The sequence below is a fragment of the Poecile atricapillus genome, chromosome 10, assembly GCF_030490865.1.
Source record: "Poecile atricapillus isolate bPoeAtr1 chromosome 10, bPoeAtr1.hap1, whole genome shotgun sequence".
Classification (NCBI taxonomy): domain Eukaryota; kingdom Metazoa; phylum Chordata; class Aves; order Passeriformes; family Paridae; genus Poecile; species Poecile atricapillus.
Genome location: NC_081258.1, coordinates 5,638,871 through 5,661,236, shown reverse-complemented (window position 1 = coordinate 5,661,236; position 22,366 = coordinate 5,638,871). Strand labels below are relative to the sequence as shown.

The following is a 22,366-nucleotide window of genomic DNA, read 5'->3' as shown; positions in this document are numbered from 1 at the left end:
GATTGTCTGGACTCAGGGTATACTTGGCAGTGTAATACGGTGAAGGCAGGTTTTGTGACTGTAAACAGGGCCTGCAAATATGAGGCTTTTTCATGCCGTGGAATGTAGATGTAACTTACTACATTTTTAGTAAATAACTATTTAAATGCCCATGTAAAGTAAGCTCTGCATGCTGGGGGTGTTTGAAGGATCATGGAAGTGTTACGTGGAGTTGCCACTGTGCAGGTTTTTAATGTTACAGAAAACTGAGAAAAGGATGAGGTCTTGTTTCAACTTGGTGGATTTCTGGGGTGCTGCTGCCTTGTGTTTTGGGTTAAATTGTGTGAATTACAGTCAGTGTGTTGCTGTTTTCTCTCCTCTTGGTGGTGAGAAGAGAGTCAGACACACCTAAGGCTGCTGATCTGCTCCCAAGAGATGACTGCAGTGAAGAGCAGAGGATGCCACTGCTTCTCCCCTGCTCTGCCTTTCACAGAGGTGCCACCCGCTGAAATGGAGTGCACAGGGGTGCTTGAGGGAGGGGCTGTGTGGTGTTTCATCCCCAGCTGGGTTTAACACCATCACACCACGTAACCCTTTCATCCCCAGCTGGGTTTAACACCATCACACCACGTAACCCTTTCATCCCCAGCTGGGTTTAACACCATCACACCACGTAACCCTTTCATCCCCAGCTGGGTTTAACACCATCACACCACGTAACCCTTTCATCCCCAGCTGGGTTTAACACCATCACACCATGTAACCCTTTCCCTACAGGCATGTACCAAGTAGCAAGCCTTGTAGCACAGGAGTTGCTGGTGATGGGCAGGGCTCCCAGCCCTCCCCAGCTGGCTGCTCTGTGTGTTTCTGGGCCAGTGGTGTTGTCCCTGTGAGTGGGGCTGGCTGGCAGGAGCCTGTCTGGGATGTGCTGAGGGCCAGGGCCATGTCAGGGTGTCTTTGAGCAGGGTGGCACACATCTGGCTGTGCTCTGATGCTGTGCTCAGCGCAGCTCCTGGGTCACAGCTCTGGCTGTGGGACGGTGTCCTGAAAGCTGAGGCTGCAGCTTTGAGCAGAGAAGGTGGAAGCACTTCAACAGAACAACCCAGCCTGAGTCAAATGTGAGCCTTCACGAGTCTCTCAGGAGCATTTTCTGCATTGATTAAGAAATCTTGCTTATTAAACTGATAAATAAGGAGCAGAGAAGCTGAAATGCTGAGGAGCAGGGAGTTTAATCCAGATAACCCAGGCGCCAGCCTGACATTCTCACTCTTGGGCCATCTTTGCTTCTTGTTTTCCATTCCCTTAATGGCCTAAGCTCTTTTGTTCCACTCCCTTTCTCCTTCCCACGTAGATATTTCAACATATGGATGTGTCTGTGTATGTGGAATATCAGCAAAGCTGATACTTTGCTCCCTACAGAGTTCCTTGTGACCACTCTCTCATGTAACTAATCCATAGCAATGTATACTCCAACAAGGAAAATTAAAAGGTTGGGAACCACTGACCTAACTTCTTAGTAAGCAATACAGCTGGCAATCAGATGTAACCCGAGCTCCTCGTTATTGGAGCTGCCCAAGCTATTCATAGCAGAGCAAAATTGCTATGGGAATTGAGCTGGATTTATTTTGTTTGAATGCAAATTATCCCAGGTCAGACAGGCTCAGATCTTCTGCCCCCTCAAATTCATTTGCAGCAGCTCTGGCAGGGCAAAGCTCATATCTGGAGGATCTGCACTGGGGAAATGTGGGTATGGGTAGGGAACCACCAGATGTGGGGAGCATTTGCTTGGGGCTTTGATGCAGTTGGGTGTAACTCATTGCAGCCCAGAGCCCTGACCAGAGTGGAGGTTCTGCCATCAGGTAGCTCTGAGTGGTGTCCCAGTGCTTGGGCAAATGTCTCTCTCCATTGTCTACAACCTCACTGAGGTGTCCTGTAAAGGAGAGGGAGGATTAAGCCTTGCCTAATTCTCATTTACAATATGAAATGTGCTGAAGGGTCCAGCTGCCAAGGTCCCATCATCACAGGAAAAGCTATGTTTTCACTAAAAAAACCTCCAACCCCACTCAACTTTGATTCTAGTATATGTGATTTTAAAGGATAAAAAAAGCCTCTTAAAAACTCAGCTGAAAATGGTTCAAGAAATAGAAAATAAAAACTCCTATTTTAGAGTTTTTAACTCTAAAGTTAAAAAGAAAATAAAACACTGAAGCCCTTTGTCATTATTTTTAGAAATTTCATAATTTATAGAGTTGTTTCCTGCAAAGTCTGATTCATGGCTTTTAATGTTTGGAGTTGCCTGTCTGATAGGGAGGAATGCTGCTGATCAGAAACACTCAAGCAAGCATCTGTTAATGCTAAGTACCTATGGAAAAGGAATTTCCAAGTACTGATTTTATTTATATATCATTAGCTTTTTGGTTTTGTTTGTGTTTTTTTAAGCTGTTCATTTTCTTTGTCACTCTGCCCTAATCTTACTGGTTTTGCCTTTATTACCACTCTAGGAGCAGCAGCTTCATTAAGGAGGCATGCAGTTCCCCCAGAATATTGGTACATCTGAACTCCAGCCCTGTAAAATTGATTAGCTGTACACAAAGGGGGAAGAGAATCTTGCCAGAACACTTTCATTTCACCTAATCCTTTGAGCAGCAGGAATACTTCACAGCAAACCCACCTTAGGGGGAAGCACTGCCCTGTCTGGAGATCTGGGCATCTTGGAGGGACATTTCAGATATTTAAAAGGGATGTAAATGGTGGTTTTGTTTTGTGTTGTTTGTTACAGAGAGTGTCAGGACAGAGGGAGCTGCACTCCTGTGCTTTTGAAGGTTTCTGAAGATGAACCTGCTCTCACCTGGGGTTTCTCTGAAGCTGTGCACCTGGGTACATGGGATGTAGCTCAGGGGACACACTGAGCTACTCTCTCAAGCCAGTTTTTCTGTTATTCTTGAGGTACCCTAAGTAACTAATGAACTGTCAGCACATGACAAATAGTGGGCTGCCTCTTTTTAGGAAAAGTGAAGCATAAATGCACTCATTAAATAATCCTGCTGTTTCCTGTTTGCTTTGTGATGGATTTTAGAACTGTCATAACTAATAAAAGCTCTAGATTTTATCTTAGAGTTGCAGGGATTTGCTTAAACAGGCCATACCCAAGTGCTTGTACAGCTACCAAGGCTAAATTTGAGCTGTTGGTTTTAGCTAATTGCCTTCCAAAACCTTTATAGGGAGCCAAAGAGCCCTACTGATGGAATTGTAAATGAAGTGATCCTGACTGTAACTTGGTAAACCTCTGGCACTTCACTGAAGTATTATTGGTGTATAGTTAGTGTGGTTATGCTATAGTTTGCATTAGTATTTTTCTTCTATTCATTTATCATGCCTAGTCCTGGGGTGTTTTTTTTTTTTTTCCTTTTTTTTTTAAAGCCCAAAACATGAGAAATGAGTGAGCTCACATACTGACAAGCAAGTATTTAATCTGTGGCAAAGCAATCAACTTTGTGTTAGCTCTAGAATATCTCATTACCCTGCAATAAATACCAATTTAATACATTTAAATACCAATGTGACTGGTTCAATTAGCCTAAGTTGGAGGAACAAATAAGAATATTTCCTTATTTGCCATATGCTGACAGGGGGTTGCATAAAGATGTTTGAAACAAGCTCAGTCAACTGCAGAAATACAAAGGCACTATTCAGAGATAACGCTGGCTTTGTTCATATAGGAATAATTAAATACATGCAATTTTGTTACCTTGTTTTAATTGCTGACTGTTCTGCATAGCACTTCTTTTGAGCAACCAAACAGAGTAGTCTTTCATGGCTAACTCAGACTGGCAATTTAAACCTTGTACCCTCCTTCTGTCAGATCGTCAGGTAATAAAATGCTGTATTGTTAAGAACCCTTAACATTTTACATTTGCAAGAAATCTATATTATGTCAGAAGATGGAATAATAGAGTTACTTTTCTGAGTCAGATTCTAAAGAAAAGTGCTATCAGCTGACAATTTTCAAGTCAGAAAAGGCAACCAATGATTGTAATGCTTCTTTCATGATAAAAAATATTTTCATGTGTATAAGGGCCATTAACTTAACCTAAACATTTGCTGTGGTACAGAGCCAGGTATTCCAGTCTGGTGAAAATCAGTAAAGGTCTGCTGAGGTTATTCTCATCAGCCAGGGACCCAGTCCCATAAAACATCACTTTGTATTTCCTTGATTCTGGGACCATCATCAGGAACTGCCCATTTACAGGCTTGATACTTTTTGGGAGGACGGGTGAATTTTTTTGGCAAACATAAAAGCTAGGGAAAAGTTTAGTTAGCTTAAATTCTCTCTTCCCTTCAGTGTGTTCACATGCCTTTGTGCTGCCTGGTTTGGGATAGGATCAAAAATGAACATGCTCTGAGTTTTACTCGTGGGATTTCTGACTTCAATAATACATGTGTATTATTGGAAACCTCATGAGAGTCCATTCTTACTAGTTTCCCAGAACATTTTCTTTCCCAAATTGGTATGAAAGCACTCTGGAAATGCTTGCACAGACAATGTTCAGCTCAATGGGAGCTCCTGGGTGCTTAACACTCTGTAAAAGGCTGTCATTAATTTAACAATCTGTGTATGGATTTAGGGTCCAGACTTTTCACTTTTTGTTGGTGGATCGTGGATCGTGTCCCTGTCACAGTGACTCAGACTTGTTCCATTTTCCCCATGCCTCAGTACCGTGGGTGCAGTTGTGTAAGTGCCCTTCTCAGGGGGACACAAAGAGGCAAAGTGCCCCTCAGCCTTGTGGCTGCTGCTGTCCCCTCTGCAGCTCCCTCCCAGAAAAGGGGCTGTGGGTCAGAGTGGAGAGGGAAGGAACTCCCTTAATTACCATGATTTACTGCCTTTGGCTTGGCTGTTTGCTCCTGATGCTTCCCGAGGGTAAAAATATCTTTCACCTCAGCAACACTTTCTGCAATTCAGCCCCTTTCTCCTTTCCAGATATGCTGCTTGTCATTTTTTTCTACCTAATTTCACATCTTAATTTGCTCATTTTGATTATATTTTCCAGAGCATTGACATTGTTGACCCTAACTCGAGAGGGGCTCAATAAGCCATCTCTCAAAAAGTCACTCAGTGCTATCGTGTGTCTGCAGTTCCAGGTCAGGCTGTACTGCCCTGCTGGCTGTAATTCTTGGAAGTACTTTTGCTTATGACTGTAGTTAGGTTATAGTCTCACATATTTTTCAGACTACCAACTTAACCCATCCCAAGAGGTGAGACTACTTCATTACACATTCCCTAAAGAAACAATCATTGATTTAAACTGCTTACATGGTGCAGGATTGCTTTGAACAGCCTTGTGATGGTATTGGTTGAATACCCTTGGTCTGAAGGAAAGAGGAATTCATAAAATGAATGTTGGCAAACTTAAAAGGACTTTATTCTTCCTGGGATTCCTTGGCATGAGTGAGAAAATTATATATTTACCAGATTTTCAAGGCTTAACACAAAACCTGTTCTAAGCAGCTGGCACTTTCCCTGCTGTCTTGGCAGAGTTTTGTCTCTGCTGGTGCTCAGGGACTGCCACCTCCTCACAGGTTTCTCTGTGGGGACATTTGAAACGTTTCTGAAGTCGCTGCAGCTGTGAACTCACTGTTCTGGAATGCTGTGTTCAGTATGGATGTTGTGCTGTGCTTCCCTCAGTAACCAGGCTCTGAGCAGACCTGTGGCTCCTGGGCTGGGCTGGCTTGCTCTGCTCTGTGTTCCAGGCAGGAATGGAGGGATGGTGGCAAATGTCAAGGTGGTTTCTGTACTTTGTGAGGGCACAGCCACGATCTGCTCATAGAACACAAGGGAAAGGCCTCCCTCATCTCCCCTTGGTCTGGGTGGAGTCTGAGCAGAGGTTCAGGAGCTGTGGAGAAACCTCTGCCCTTCTAGCACATGCTGCTCTATGTTGGTGTCTAACAATTGACTTTGCCCAATTCCAGAGACCAGTCTGGGCCAAAAGGCAGCTTCTGGCTCTTGTCAGGGAGCTCTAAGCTGTGTGAGCAGCTTTGTGTTCTCTGGGTCTCTGCTGTACCCTCTTTTGGCTTCCCAGCTGCCCGTGGTTCCATGTGGAAATGGTCTGGCAGGCAGAACCCCAGGTGGGACAGCTGAGTGAGGGAAATGTCTCCTCCAGCAAGGGACAGCTTTGGTGACAGAGCCTTTTGTGTTTCCTTTGTGGTGCCAAAGCACCAAAGACTTAAGAGAGCATCAGGGCAGGAAACAAGTTTGATGAAAATGAACTGTGGATAAGGTAATTTCATGAGTTTTCTCTCTGCAAAACGAATGAGAAAAGACTCCAATATGTAACGTGAGATGGCTCCAACCACTGTGATGTGCATATTAGATTTCTAGGAATCTTTGGCCTCAGATGGTTTTAAATAACCAGCAACCATAGTTCATGGGTCATCTGCTCTCCTTAGTCTTTGTTTTTCAGGGAAGTTCTTGGTTTACATTTTTATGTGTTTTAAGTAGAACTAAAAACTGTACTTTATGTCTCTGCACTTCACGTTCTGTAATTTTTGTTGGGATGTGTTTAAATCAATGATTTGGGTTTTTTAGGATCTGGTCAGTTGGGAAATAACAGAAGTCTTGGATCAATGTCCACTGAAGTCTGTGGAAAGCTTTATGCCAATTTCAGTTGGCCTTTTGTCAAGTCTTTTAAAACTTTTCATGAATATTTGGAACTATTTTAATGGGTGTGAAATGACATTTAACTCTTCCTTTTTAGTGATTTTTCATCTTGAACACACTCACACCCACATAATGGTATAAATTTCATTGATTTCTTTGGCCATTGTTTTACTTCAGACACAGTGGGTTTTTAACACCTTATTTTATGTATCTGCTCCTAACACTGAAAAAGGCATTCTGGGTATGAGTAGTATTCCTTAGGAAATATGTGCATGCTTTTTAGAACTTCATTTAGTTGAGATACTCTTGTTCTTGTGCAAACTGTAATTTAACTTTACATCAGTCAGTATTGAGTAGTTACGTTCAGCAGAGACACTGCAGTTCAATTATTCATCTGTTTTAATTCTCAGTTTCATTTTGTTAGGCTTTTACCTCGTTATTTACATCTGGTTTCTGAAACTCCTCTAACTTTAATATGTATAAAGCTGTTGCTTTCAGTTTAATTAGCATGTAATGAAAGTGCCTTGTGTGCAAACAGAAGCCATAGCCACGAGGCCTGTCTAGTCTGCAGTGAGGATTTGTCTGCTCCCTCAGCACTCAGCTTTGTTAAAGTATGGGAGAGAAGCAGAAGTTCTGCAGATCCTTCACTCATTGTCACTGCTCTGCTTTTTATGGAGGGTCTGGTTTTTCTGGAGATGCTGAAACCCTGAAGTGAATTAGGTTTACAGGCTGGTAAGCTGCCAATGGCTCCACTCAGAGTCTAAGAACACAGGAGCAAATGGGAGCAGCCTCTGCTGTTCCAGTAAAAGCCAATGAGATTTGTTAGGGACAGATATGCGAGTGTGTGACTCTGAAATTTCTTCCATGTGGACTGAAAATCAGTGGATGATCTACCTGATTTTGTATAGTTAAGGTGATCTTTTTTAGTGGTTTAGAAAAATTTTATTTTTCAATTTATAGTCTATGTTCAATTGAGAAAGTCTTAAAGCAGATACCATGTTGTCATTGCCCTTGTCCAAGTCTCTTTTTGAAATTCTTCCTTTTGATGCACACCAAGAAAACAGAGCAAGTGCCTTGCCTTGGTGATTACACCCAGATACTGAGGAATTTCACAGAGGCTTATTGGATCTGAAAATTCCTTTAGCCCAGAGCTAAGCAAATGTTCCATAACAAATAACAAGAGGGGGAAAAATGTTGCCTTTTTATCTCTTCTCAGCACTTCTGCAAGGAAACTGCAAGTTCCTCTAAATTATTGATTCAAAATCATTTGCTAACCACACAGGTCAACCTATGCCTTTCTGTTTTCTTTGCAATGGCATGGAATATCCCTTCCAGAAGGATAGCAAATATGAGTTGTGAGGGAAGAAGAAAACAGCGAATTCCAGCTGAGCAATCTCTTGGGTGTTCCTTCCCACCATATTCTCACAATTATTGCTATTATTAGTGATAGCCACAGTGGGATACAGAAGGAATAGACAGGAGTCCCTGGCCTTTTTCATGCTGTGTTGTCTAGACTTACAAGAATGTTAGATTTTGTCATCCTGCTTCCTCTTGTGGTGTTATAATTGCAGAGAATCTGAAATAAAAATGGAATTTTGACCTATCTGACCTTCTCCTCATTGTGTCCTAAACCCATCAAGGTTAATATAAAGTCATCCTTGATTCAGGGAAGGTAACATGTAATGTGTAAAGCTGTGCTGAAAGTAGAAAACCCAATGCATAAATTTCCATGATAGTTTTGACAGTGTATGTTCCGAAGTATTTGAGCTGGATGAAAACATTGAATCTAACTCAGTTATGGAAATGTTTCATGTACTTGTAGAAAAAAAAATTCCCAGGACACCCAGGAGTACACAGCAGCCAAAATCTGGCCTTCAAAAACTGGAGTTCCTTCATGGTGTAAGGCTGGGAGAGATGAATCTGTGCCATTTTCCTGCCTCTGTGCCGTGTTTGGCAGCCAGCACAGTGGAGCCACTGTCCCTTACCCAGCACTGCAGTTTAAGAACCTGTAGCAAAAGTACCTGGCAGTTGTTGTCCCATTTCCCCCCTTGCAGTGCTCCACAGGACTGCAGCTCTGTCTGAAGCCAGGTCAGCATTCTCTGCATGGCTTTGGAATCCCCAAAGTGATTAATTCAATATAAATCCTTGAAACCATCCCATGGCCGGAAAAAATGGCAAATGGTGTGTGATTGAATGAGTGTCCAGACTTCTCTGTGGCACTTCCCCTTTCTTCTTGACAACTTCACAACTTCCTAAAACTGGATGTTATCAAAAAGAAGGCATCTCTCATTCACACAGCATTTTTCAGCTTGGAGGATGAGTCTGACGTAAAACCCAAAGGTAAAATGTCTTATTGGAGATTTAGGGTCATTTCTGTTGGAAAAAAAGTGGATACAGTTGTAAGGCACTCAGTCAGCTGCAGCCTCTGCAAAGGTGCAGCAAAATACAAGCAGGGCCCAGAATTCAGTCACTTCTTCCCCTCCACCATGAATTCTCAATCCACCCTTATAACTTTAAATATAGAAATGATGTTTGGGGCTGAGACTTCATGTGCATCAGGGACAGTTTCTTACAGGAAAATGTAGAACCCCCTTTTTTTCCATATGGTTTGAATCATTTACAAAATGAATCCTACAGGAATAATTTCAGATGTGGAAACCTTTAAAATGGGGAAATAAGAACCAGATTCACTACATTTCTGTTTTCCAGCTGAAAAAAAATAAATTGCTTAGCAGTGCCCAATTATCAGTGCATTCTAGATAAAGATTGCCTCTCAGAACCACTTGTAAATTGTGTGATGACATACATCATAAGGATTAAAATATTAGTCATCTTCCCTACAGGAGAGTACTTTGTCATGAGCAAATGTGATCTGACATTTGAAATATGCCAACTTATTGCAGTGAGCAGGCGAGTTAAATTCCTATCAATTATTTAAAACCTGTCTTTTATTGATGGATGCAATTTTAACCTTCTTTTAGAACTTTAAGTAGATACAGGCTGAGATACATAATTATGAATTTATGTTGAAGAGAGGAGAATGGGAAAACTGTGGTTCAGAATATAATTTATGTGTTTTGCTGTTATTATTCAGAGGGCAATTAGACCCTCTCAGTTCATATTGTGGAATCTCTTCTATTGCCAAAATTGAGAACATGGTGTGACTTTATCAGCACTGTTATTTGGCCCCTGTGAAAGGTGCTTATATTGGGGAGTACTTCAATGCTGCCTTTGATTTGGATCAACAGAAGAGAATTTCTATGAAAAGAGCACAGTGGATGACTGTAGTCTGTTGAGGACCTGTAGGTCTTTGATAAAACTTTCCAGCTGCAATAGACTTAAAATCAATTCAGCATTAGTTTAGTTAACGGTTAAAACTGTGAAGATTCATATGTAACTTTCAATTTTCACTTGCTTTTCACTGTGTTGTGTTTTCCTCATGGGAAACAGTTCTTAAAGCGTAGAAAATTCCACAGATCCTTAAAAAATACAATGCTTACGTTAGGCATTCAAGCCCTGGGAGGCTGTGCTGAAGGAGAACATCCATTTCAGAGGGGAAGAGGTGATGCATATGACATGTCTGTATTTTCAAAGGCTTTTTTGAGGAAGGAGGTGGAATCATGGTCTTGGAAGACTCAAGATGTGGGGCAAGATGGTTTGCAATTGACATTTGTTTGCTGCACATATTTTTCTGAAGCCTAGGAGATATGCAGTCCTCATGGGATGTCAGTTTTGGCAGGAGGGTGTTGGCACATGGTAGAGCCTCACTGATCCAAACCAAAAATCTGTATCTAGTATTACGTATATAATGTAATAGAATTACCTGATGAAACTTCTTTTTGGTTTTTGACTTGGTAAAAAGGGGTGTTTATTACAACATGTTTTACAAAACCAATAAATGAAATAAAATCATAACTGATTAATGAGCTGCATGGAAATACTTCCTCAGTGCCACCCACATTTCCCTGGCCCTGATCCTGGAAACACTTCATCACATGTGCAGTTTTATACACAGAGCCTATGTGAAAACTACAGTGTAGTTTTCCCATACTTGTGTCTTTTGGAGATCCAAAAAGGAAAACAATCAAGTACTTGCCTTTAGTGATTAGCTTTCCCTTGTAGAAGGGTATAAATTTTACACTGTGCTTAAATTATGATTGAATTGCAGAGAGTTGATTACTAAATGATGGTGCTTAAATGCTCAGATGCTTCAGGTTTCTGCTGCTGACCTGTAATTTTCTACTTGGAGTGCCCTTACGTCTGGAATTCCTATTTGGTAATACCTTGTTGTGAAAAAGATGTGAACTTTAATTCAAATATTTTCTTCTATGATGTGTACACTTATGAGGAGTTGTATTTTCCAAAAGCATTTCCTTTCAATATATATCCTGGCCACAAACACCCACAGAAACAAACCTGTGCTGTGAAGAATGGGTTAATATTGCTTGTGAAACTGTCCATGCTCTTGCGTGAAGGTGTTGTGCTGCCCGTCCCACTGTGCTTTTCCCAGTGGGAAACCCGGTCATCTGCAAAGGGAAACGATGCGCGTTCAAACGGGAAGAAGTTGAGTAATCCATAAGTTGAGTAGCTAACCGGTGTCCAGGTGCACATTGTGGTCAGTGTGGGCTCTGCAGGAGGGTCACGGTGAGCTGTGCCAGGCTGCTGTCTGACTGTGGTGCCGTTTGTTTTTGCAGTCGGGTTTGATCCGGACGCGGCAGATGGAGTTGCTGATCTCTCCGTTACCGCAGCGGCTGGCACGGCGGCACAACTACACGTCCCCCGCCGGGCACCACCCGCACGTGCTGTACAAGAGGACTGCCGAGGGGAAGGTGCACCAGTCCCCAGGGCAGCCCCCTCCCAAATCCTCCCCTTTTGGCCGTCGCAGAACGCGCGCTTCCCACAAGGATCACGCGCGGGCGAGCGGTTACCGCCACGGAAGGTTTCAAAAGCAGCATTTTTGTGGACGTCGCAAGAAATGTATGTAAGGAAACTTTCTCTCCTTTCTTGAGGTAGTGGCTGTTTCAGGCTGTGTGGTGGTCCCGAGGTGTGCTTCACATCTCTTTGCATCCCTTTGGGATGGAGACGTAATAACTTTAAATTATCTATTTCTAACATGAAACGCGTAAGAGAAACTCGAGTTTTCCTCTACGTTCGTGGAATCATCTCTTTTATTAAGCCATCAGAATCACTGTTCAGCTTTCTTGTGCTTTGCCTAGATTAAAAGATCCCTGTGGTGGTTTTTTTCACATTGACTTAGTTTTCAGTAAGCAGTTCTGCAAAGTGATGGATGCCAAGTTCCTGAACTTCTCTCTTAGATTTGGGATAAAAAATGAATTAGACTTGAAGATGGAGGAAAAAAGCTTCAAAATCATTAATTTCTGAGAGGATAGAGGAAAAGTCTTTCAGAACTCAATATTTGATAATGAAATTTTCAGCAACTGAGATCTTCTAAAAGCACCACCCATGTAAATTGTTTAAATAAGATTTTGGAGCCATGTCTTAAAAAATATATTGAAGTATGTTATCCTGCCAAGATCCATTCTGAGTCCTTCATTAGGCCCTCAAATTGCAGAACATTTTAGAGCCCCCTTGGACCTTGTATCTTGTACTTTTAGCATTCAGTTGAGTCTTTTTGAAAGCTGATCAGCTTTTGAGCTGAGTTTCTTAATGAGGGTCTCCAGAACAGCAAGCAATATTGAAAACAGTGCCTCAGTCCACTTATATTCTTCCAACTTCCTACTGAAGTTCTGAGAAAATGAGCAGCTTCCTTTTCCAAAGGTGTGTAAGGAAGAAGGACAAAATATATAGAAGGAAAGGAATGAGAAGGGAGTTAATGGGAAAGGTGGCTGGCTGAGACTGAGGCCTGAAAACAAATGGCTTGTTAAAATTTCAGAAATCCTTCCCTCCAGGTTTAAAAGCCAACCCTCAAATGGCAGATGCACAAGGCTGTGGTTCAACCTGTAAACATTTGCCTCTAATGGAATCCAAAACTGCCTCATTACATCCTCCCTTTCCCCCCTGTCTGCTTCTCCTGCTGCAGGGCAGGGTTGATGGTGCTGTTATCTCCTGTGCTCTACACTGGCCTGTTCTGTTTGGATTGTCTGCTGTGAGTGTGTGCCTTGTCCAAAGTGAGATTTATCCATGTCCTCTTGAGCTTTTACACAGTGCTTATCCCTATAGTAGATGAGAGCATTTTGAACACGGTATTTGCATGACCTCCTGGAGAGGATATTACTGTTACTCCTGTCTTATAAATGGGACTCAGAGACAAAGGAGAGGTCAGAAGTGATCAGTGATTCTGGGAACCAAATTGAGAAACTGAATTTTTCCTTAAAATACTTTGTGCTTTTTGAAGTCTACATGTATATCTATCTATTCAATAATTTCACTTACAGACACGAGCTCTTAGCTGCATATTTAAGCAGGTTTTATGTTAAATGAAAAACATGCAATTAGCATCCAACTGTGATGAGTTTAGTGAAAGTGAGTTACCCATCATTGTTTAGGAAGTTGATATCAGACACACTCTTAGGATCTGATTCAGCAAGATGTCATTTAAGTACGAAACTACAAAATTCTTTCTTTTCACACCCTGTGGTCTTTCACCTTGTGCAGTTCATACCTGTAACCTTCTGAGAGAAAGGGAGGAGTTCTGAAAAATAACAACTTATTTTCAGACTCAGTCTTGGTTAATTTATAGAATAAATCAATCTTGTGTTCACTAAATGAAACACAAGTAAAATCGCATGTCATTGTTTAATTGAGTAGAGGAAAATACAGGATGCAGAAGAAATTACCCCAGTAAAGGGAATCCCTTTCCTATGAGTATTTGGTACTTTTTTTTTTCTTGCCTTTTTATTTTATTTTTTTCTTTTTCTTTTTAATTTTTACATTGTTTTTCTGGTCCTATTCTGAGATCTGGAGTCATATCAATTTGAAATTTTCAGTGAAATCCAATCTGGTCACCTGGAATAGAGTTTCAGCTCAAATGAGCAAAGGGGTAGAGAATTCAGGCTGACAAAAGGTGGTCCTCTGCTATTAACCTTGCCTAGGTCAGGGTTAATTTATCCTAACCTAAGAATGAAATCAAACTTGCTGAGCAGTAAGAGGGAAGAGCACATTGCCACTTGGGTGTCATAAAAATAACTTGTCCCACACACCATCTTTTAAAATTTCATGTGCAGGCAGTTTGTAAGCACTAGAAAAGTCAGTTAATCATCTTCCAAACTCTTTGTCACAACCTAAATGATTTTAGATCATGAGAATTTACTGGACTACAGTTTGTAAAACATGCATGAAACTGCTGCTGCTTAGGTTTTATGAGTAGCAGTGAAATAAATTCAAGAGCAAAACTTCTCTGCTTGTGGATATAGGTGTCCAAAGCATTGGAGCTGCATTGCCTTCAAAATTGTACCTGGGCACTGGTGTGCCTTGAACTGAGCACTTCCCTCCTGGGTGAAGCCTGTCCTTGTGTCTTGATGTGCTTCCAGGAAAGTTCTTTGAGCTTGAAAAGGATGGTTGTGTATTTTGAGTGATACATTTGAAAATCACCATAACCTGGTCCTTTGTTAAATGCACGTCAGAGTGCTGAATTCTTAAAAGCAGAGCACTGTTGTGTGTTCTGTGGTGTTCTTGATATCCCAGTTTGGCATGGAAGAAAGTAGGGTTTATTGTAGCTCTTTGGAATTGCTTTCTGATGAGGCACAGGCAGGATTTTTTCCATAACCTGAGGCTCCCTCACTTGTGTTGTTACATCCCATTATTAAAAAAAATGCCGTTGTTATCCAAAAAGTTTGTAAAAGTGGCCTTTGAGTTAATTCTTGATGCAAAGGCAGTGTAGGTTTATGCAGAAGAACCTGTGGATAGCAAGAGCACTGTAGGATGTGGGAGATGGATTTCTCTTTCTGATTCCCTGAAGAACTGGAGTAGAAACCATTTTCCAGCTGTGCCACATCCTGTGCTGCCCCAGCACAGAGGGAGAAAATGCACCCTGAAGTTGGATATGCACTGCTGTTGTCAAGCCCTCCTTGGTGCTGCCTGACATTTCTCTGTACTCAATAAATACATTCCCAGCAGGAAAAACCTGGCTGGCAGTTTGGCATGGAAGGCCAGTGTCAGTCCCAATACCAGGCTGGCAGGAATTTACTTGTGGTGTGTATCTGATTTCTGTACTGCCCGTGGACATCTGTTGTGGAAAGGACTTTTTTGCCAACTGCTATGTAAGTAGCACATGCCAAACACCTCAGGAAGTTATCAAAAGGACAGGAAAAATGCAGATACTCTGTTAAAAATTCTGTTGTATTTTTTTGCACAGATGCTACCATTTTATTAGATTAATTCCTTATTTTAAGCTGCTTATTGAATACGAATGTGGTTCTCCCATTTCCTTCTCTCCCTGTAGCAGTCTTTCCCTCAGGAATGAATCAGGTCTTTTTTAATAAATATGGAAGAACTTAGCCAGAAGTATTAAATCACATGCTATAAAAATAATCTAAGGCTTTAAACCTGTGATACTTCATTTTCTGATGAAACTGTTCATGGGTGATCTGAACTCTTTCCAAAACAGTTTTATTTCCTTTTAGATGCACCCAAGCCACCCACAGAAGAGACCTACATTCGCTCAGACGAGTATGGGACTTCTGCGAGGTTCAAAAGATCATCTGCTAAAATTCAGAAAAATGGAAGTCTAAATGTTGAAACCCTTGTTGTGGCGGATAAAAAAATGTTGGAGAAACATGGCAAGGAAAATGTAACAACATATATCTTAACAGTCATGAACATGGTAAGGTGTGATGCCAGTGAAGTGTCTTTTCTCTGGGGAATATTGTGTCAGGGTAGGATCTTTCATTAGACAAATATTGATAACGAAAAGAGCAGAGACACCTTATGCAAACTTCATCTGATGTAGTACTTATATAAAAAAGCCTTTAAATGCAGATCTTTAGAACATCACAGCTCTGGCAATAGTACTGCAGAGTGAAAAAAAATATTAGAAAGTATTTAAAATGTTAAATTTTAAAATTTTTGTACTACTGCCTGTGTAGTACAAAAAAGGCAGGTACTCAAATTGAAACTTTCATTTAGTATTATGAAGCTTTATCTGTTTCATCTCACATCTCAGAAACACTTATTGAGAAAACACAAATACATTTACATAAAATTGATATAATTTGGCTAGAAATATGTTTTTCTGCATGGCCTTACTCTTTAGTTTTGTACTGCAAAACTTGAGCTTGAACTTTGGCTTTAATTGCACTTGATCCAGGAGACCAAGGACAGGTCAAAGTCCAGTGAAGTCAATAGAAGATTTTTAAGTTTTTTACTAAGTGTAGTTTGGGGCATAATTCTTCTGCTTTGAGCTCTTTTGGGTTAATCCTACAAGGGATATAACTCCATGAGTTAGTACTGAAAACTGAAGTCCAAGGCAATAACTCAGTACATATGTTTAATTTATTAAAAAGGGATTATGCGTGTAGGTGATATTTCCTCTCCAATAATCATTGCAGGTCTCTAGTCTGTTTAAGGATGGAACAATTGGAAGTGATATAAACATTATTGTTGTGAGCCTGCTTCTTTTGGAACAAGAGCCTGTAAGTTGTGTCAGAGTTTTTGTCTGAGCTACTTCATTTTCTGCTGTTCATTGGGAGCATTGGGTGCTCCCATGTTATGAGCAGGGAGGTTTCTTAAGACACAAAGTGTGAGAAGAAGATTAAAACTGCCAAAATCTCCAAAATGACACTTTCTACTTTTCACTGCTTCTTGGGTTTTGAGTCTAAATTCGTCATTTCATATAAATATTCTTTAGAAACATTGAAATGATTCCAGGAAGATAAAACCTAACATTTTCCAGTGTTTCCTTGAGGAGAAATGCCTGGAGTGAGAAATCTACTTAATGAGTATTTAAATAAATAGAAAAAAATTTGAACTGGGCTGTCCAAGGTCTGATGATCAGAAGTGGTAAGGAGTCAGAAGTCCCAAACTGAAGAAAACATGTAACAAAAGGTGGGAGTGGAGCCAATTCTTGTGTCAAGGGTGCTGAGGCAAAAGAAGACAAAAATCCCTTTTGCTGAAAAGAAATGTGTGATGGGTTGATCTACTTGGATAATACTTTTCTTCCCCATCAATTACAATACATTATAATCACAGTATTGTATATGGCTTGGTGTTCAGCATTCTCAGAAATTAAATATATTTCTACACTGTAATTCCAACCACCAGCTTTGGAAATATCTGTGTGTCTGGGGAGAGGCCCAGTTTTATTTTACAGTTGTAAGAGATTCACTCATCAGCTGACTCAGCCATCACAGACAGTTAACATGGGAATACATGAGCTGATGTAGAACAAATATGAAATATTAACTCCCTTTTCCCAAAGCAACTCTCACTCTTTCCATCTCCTTTCTCACGTCCACCTTGTGTGTGTGTCTGTGCACTCCCTGCAGGGCGGGTTATTGATCAACCACCACGCTGACCAGTCCCTGAACAGCTTCTGCCAGTGGCAGTCTGCCCTGGTTGGGAAGAACGGGAAGCGCCATGACCACGCCATCCTTCTGACAGGCTTTGACATCTGCTCCTGGAAGAACGAGCCCTGTGACACTTTGGGTATGACCCCAGAGCACGGCCTGGCAAACCTGGGCATGTCCACAGCAGGAGCTGAGTTGGTTTCAAATTAAAGAGTCCATTTTTTGCACGTGCTGTTAGTCTTCTTGAAGAGGGCAGGGCAGTATTGTTTTCAGATTGTCACCTCTTCAAGGAATATTTTTGATTTTGAGAATGTTTCTGAGCTGCTCTATTTTTCTTTTGTGACTGCTTGCCTTTTTTGAATGGGATTCCCCCCCTAATTTGAGAGCAGTAAAGGCATGGGGAGGTGGGCTGGGGGGAGAATAATCTTTACAAATAAAGTGTAGTTGGAGAGAGGTTAGGTTTGATTTATACTTTTTGTATAGGAGTTCCTTTATTGTCAAATAAAAGTCTGCTGTAATTCCTCCGTGATAAACCTGATAAAGTAGACAAGTGTCTCCATGTGCCAAAATAAACTGGCTCATTAGGACCAGTGCAGATGATATGTGTGTTTGGAGTTCTGTAGAGGAACAAGCTATTTTACTGCTTCCTTCCTTCAGGATTTGCACCCATCAGTGGCATGTGCAGCAAATACCGCAGTTGCACCATTAATGAAGATACAGGCCTTGGACTGGCTTTTACAATTGCTCATGAATCTGGACACAAGTAAGTTTCTTCTTCTATGAACAAATATGTAACTGAATGGAAACATAGCCTATTTAATACAAATCAGTTAAATACAGATCATTTGGATTGGCACATTTTAAATAGAAATCATTTGGGGGCCCAAGGTGTGGTGGTGAACAGGGCTCCATCCAGCTGGTCACCCCTGGTGTTCTGCTGGGCTCAGAACTGGCCACTCCTCTTTAATACCTTGGAGCTTCCCACACTGCTCCCATGTTCTGGTAGACAAATCCCTTCTGGTATCCATGTGGTTGCTCCAAAGAGGGAGGGGTTGCTGCAGGTTACTGCAGCTTCTCTGCAGAGGAGATGTCTCTGAGTCTCTTGGAGGTCTCCTTTTCCCAGAAAACACAGTGTTTCCTAGAAACTTGGAACCTGTCCTTTGTTCTCTCTACCTGTTTAATGAGTGATTTGGGTAAAACCCACCTTTGTAATGGTTTCTGCCTTTCTGTATTTATGTCCATTTGATTTCCATTTGATTTCTATTGTAGAAGGATTGACATTTTCTTAGAACCTGGTGTCTCATACAAAACCAATAATGATCTTTTGTGGAGCTGAAGCTATGCTGCAGATTGTTGAGTTAAATCTAAAGATGATCAGGTTTTGTTCTGGTTTTTTTCCCCAATTATTTTAAATTACTTTTCCACAACTTTGTGCATGGTTTTGATTTCCAGTTTAGCACAGCTCAAGCTGGAATCTGTCTCACCACTGGCAGTAGAGAAGCAGAGTTTCTCTGGGTGGTACAAACCTAACATCAAGGCTTAGTTAAAAGGTCTTTATTTTGCAGCAACATTAATGCACAGAAAACCTTTGGAAAGCAGTGGTAATGTATTCTACTGTATTCTGCTGATTGGTCAAGGCATGAAACCTTCCCATTCTGCCTGACTGCATGAGGACTATTCAGTTTTCATTTCTGCAGTGCACACTGTGACCTAATGTCTACACGAGCGACCCTCTCACAGGTTTCTGTACATCTGAAGGGAAGCAAGGAATTAAAGAGTAATCCAGCTGCCAGTGTGTCCTGTGGGAATTGTGCCAAAGCATTCAAAGGAACAGATATATAATATGAATATTGTTTGATCCTCCTGTCAAACTAATGCAGTTTCACTGACCTCAGTACATTTTTATTGCCTTTCGATCAGTATTAGGCCCATGTCTTATTTTTCAAGAATTATCCCATTTAGTCTCTTAATGTTCTCCTCCCTTATTATTTTCTTTTTTGCTTTGAGAGATTCAGCTTGGAGGTTTTTTTTCCTTTTTTTTTTTTTTTTTACCTTTTTCACCACTGCCTTTGATTCACATATTATTCAACCTTCCTTTGGTGTACTTCCATGCTTCTTATCTCCTGAAAAAGTCTGTGCCAGACACCAAATGTCTTTATGATCATTTGTTGTGTTCATGGTCCTGAGACTATCTGATACATGATGTAAGACAACAGAACTTGGTTTCTGTGATACAGAGATCCTTGGAAGGAAAAAAAAAAACCCTGTGACAGCTTTGGAGGTGCTGAGGTCCATTGTGAGTGTATTAACCAAAGGTTTCACAGGAGGGGAATATCACAGAGTGTGAAAGCTTCAGTGGTTAAACATTTTAGTGTTTTCTTAGACATTTTAATAATTTTCTAAAGTTTGTGTTTTTACCTGAAATCTTAACAGTTCCCCATGGTGTTCAGAGCCTGTTGTGTCAGTGGGATATAAACTAAGGGTTCTCTGGCTGCAGTGCAGGGGAACACAATATTTTATGAAGGGTTCTAAAACACTGGCTCAATTGGTACTTTTTTTGTTCATTTATAGGAAGAGCCATATATTTTAGGAAGTTTGGAAGCTCAGCTGGTGGCAACACATGCAGTAACTGATGAGCCTGTAATGATTTATAGCAGTAGAGGCTTGAGTCCAGTAAATGAGATATTCCCTGCACATGCACAGATTACATTTATAAAGTCACCAGTGTTCTACAATATTGAAGTAACAGATGATGAAATCTTTATCCCAAACGCATTGAAATTCACAGATGTCCCATACAGTCAGTAAATACAGAACAGTGAAAGGAAAACCTCTAAAAATTAGCTTTATTGTATCAATAAAATCCCCATAATTTGTAATTATAATGTGATATTTTTTATTATTGCTTAATATTCTTTATATCATCCTAGCACTTCTCCTAGTGAAAGTAGGGCTTCCTGATGCTCAGTCTGAGCAAAACACCCCATAAGAGTCAGTTTTCCCAGTAAGAGGCACTATTCCCATTAAAGAGTTACAGTCTAGACAAAATGACACTGTATAACAAAGGTGAGGAAAGCAAAGTGATTTCCCTGAGATAATACAGCAAGTTAGTGGCCAAAATTAAAAAAAATAGTAACGTTTTTATATTCATACTTCTGTGATCTGTTCATTCACACCCATTTCCTTTGTTACAAACGGAGCTCTGTAGCTCTTCCCTCTGACTGGGAAGGCAGTTCTGGTGTGTGTGTTTCATTCCTGAGGGTGGTATTTCCCTGGATCCTGAGCTCCACAACATTCATGTTAACAGGAATCATCCCTGGGCAGAGACAGGCTCACAGTGCTTGCAGGTTTGGAGCTGACAGATTCACAGGAAAGGAGAAGTGTGGCTGAACATGGGATCTGTGATGTCCATCCACCTCACCATGGAACTGCTCTCTTTTGGGAGTGAGGAATGGGAAAACTGGGACGCTTTGGGCACAGCCTGCAGCTCCAGTGCCTCTGTGCAGTGCCCTGTCACTGGCTCCTGTGCAGCACCAGTGTGCTCTTCCCTGGAACCTGACCATCCCTTCCCATCACACGAGTGTGTGATGACAAAAACTGCCATTAATTGGAACCTGACTCATACCAACACCAATTAGTGTGGTGCATAAGTTTTCATCCCTCTGGAGTGAAAGGGATGAACTCCACCTTCCCTATGGAGTTCAAGCATAGAGCTGTTACCGAGAAAGTGTTTCTTTTCTCCCAAATTTTGTCTTGCTTGTGTTTAATCTAGGCTTTCACTCCCTGACCTGGTTCTCTTTTCAGCTTTGGGATGATTCATGATGGAGAAGGAAATGCTTGTAGAAAAGCTGAGGGAAATATCATGTCTCCCACACTCACTGGAAACAATGGAGTGTTTTCTTGGTCTGTGTGCAGCAGGCAGTATCTCAACAAATTTCTCAGGTAGGTCAGATGTAAATCTGGGCCAGTGCCAGGGAATGCAGCTTTAGTAACTGGGCCTGAATTCCTGAACAGCATAAAAATTACTGAAGTGTGAAATTCTCCTGCTTTAAAATGTGCTCCAACCCTTGCAGTGTGTGAGCCCACACACTTGGGCTGCTGGAGCATTGAGGTGGTGTGGCCTGGAAGGGCTTTTGTGTCCTGCCTTGTTTCAAAAGCATGAGGTTCACCCTCCAGGAATACCCTGCAGTAATGACTGGCATATCATTCTTTCCCAGGCATTCCTGTCAGCAGCTGGGTTTATTAGAGAATGAGTAGGAAGTGTACACAAAAGAGAGCAGACACAGTGGTACCAAAATCATTACAAAATGTGAATTAACATCAGTGGCCTTTCTCACTGGAGTTTCTCTCTTGATCTAGCTCATGGCATGAGTAAAGGACATTCTACATTTTTCACATCCTGTTTCTGGGAGAAAGAAAAAAGGAGAAAGATGTCAGGTTTTTTCCCAGCGTGTTGTCATTACTCAGTGATGCCTTTAGAAGAACTGTTCTTCAATCACTGTTTAATTCATGATTGCATTAATCTTTCCCTTATTTTTTTTTGTCATTCATGTGTAGACTATACAGAAGCACTAAAAAATGTGTAGGAGGTATTTTGAGCTAGAGCAACACAGGCATTTTAGATGTTCATTCCTTACAGTGAGAAGCAGACACCTTGGTAGATATGTGGATCTGATCCTTGAAATCCCAGTCAATATCTTTGAGTAGCAGCCAGGAAAGGTAATGGAGTTGTGGTTTGTTTTGGTTCTTTTTAATGCTGCAGTGATGCAATATATTTTGTGTAGAGAAGCAAATAGCAAGATAAAAAGTCACCTGAGCCCTCCAACCTGCCATATGGCCCCAGAGACTGACACTGGAGGGCAAATCCATTAAGAGTGACCTGGCAGGGGTTCTCAGGCAGAGGAGGGGAAAAGGTGGAGCTGGGAGCTGTGCTCTGGACACAGCCAGCCCAAAGCACACACCCTGCAGCAGCCTCCTGGCAGCTGCTGGAATGGACACTGTGCTTCTGCTGATCAAAACTCTGATTCCCCTGGTTTGGGGAATCCACTGAAGGGAAAGAAGCAGATGAGGTCACCTTGCTCTTGATTACCCAGGAATACAGGGAGGAAAAGAATTTGACATCATTCTTTCTTCCTGTCACAACAGTCCCAAAGCCTGGAAATTCCTGCTTCCTTAAAACCTTGCAGGTCAGGCTACCAACAAGATGTCAAGAACTTTTGGTTCCTGCACACAGATATTCCTGTTTCAGAGCATACCTCTAAAACTAGTT

The 22,366-nt window shown here is 41.3% G+C and overlaps 1 protein-coding gene across 1 annotated transcript in view; it reads left to right on the top strand.

Moving 5' to 3' along the window:
• ADAMTS18 (ADAM metallopeptidase with thrombospondin type 1 motif 18) overlaps nt 1-22,366 on the top strand; it is a 77,459-nt gene that overhangs the window by 16,650 nt on the left and 38,443 nt on the right. The window contains exons 4-9 of the mRNA XM_058846316.1: nt 11,329-11,611; nt 15,217-15,416; nt 16,141-16,224; nt 17,077-17,236; nt 17,755-17,860; nt 20,902-21,039. Coding sequence (XP_058702299.1) covers nt 11,329-11,611; nt 15,217-15,416; nt 16,141-16,224; nt 17,077-17,236; nt 17,755-17,860; nt 20,902-21,039 — 971 coding nt within the window. The remainder of the gene's footprint in view (nt 1-11,328; nt 11,612-15,216; nt 15,417-16,140; nt 16,225-17,076; nt 17,237-17,754; nt 17,861-20,901; nt 21,040-22,366) is intronic.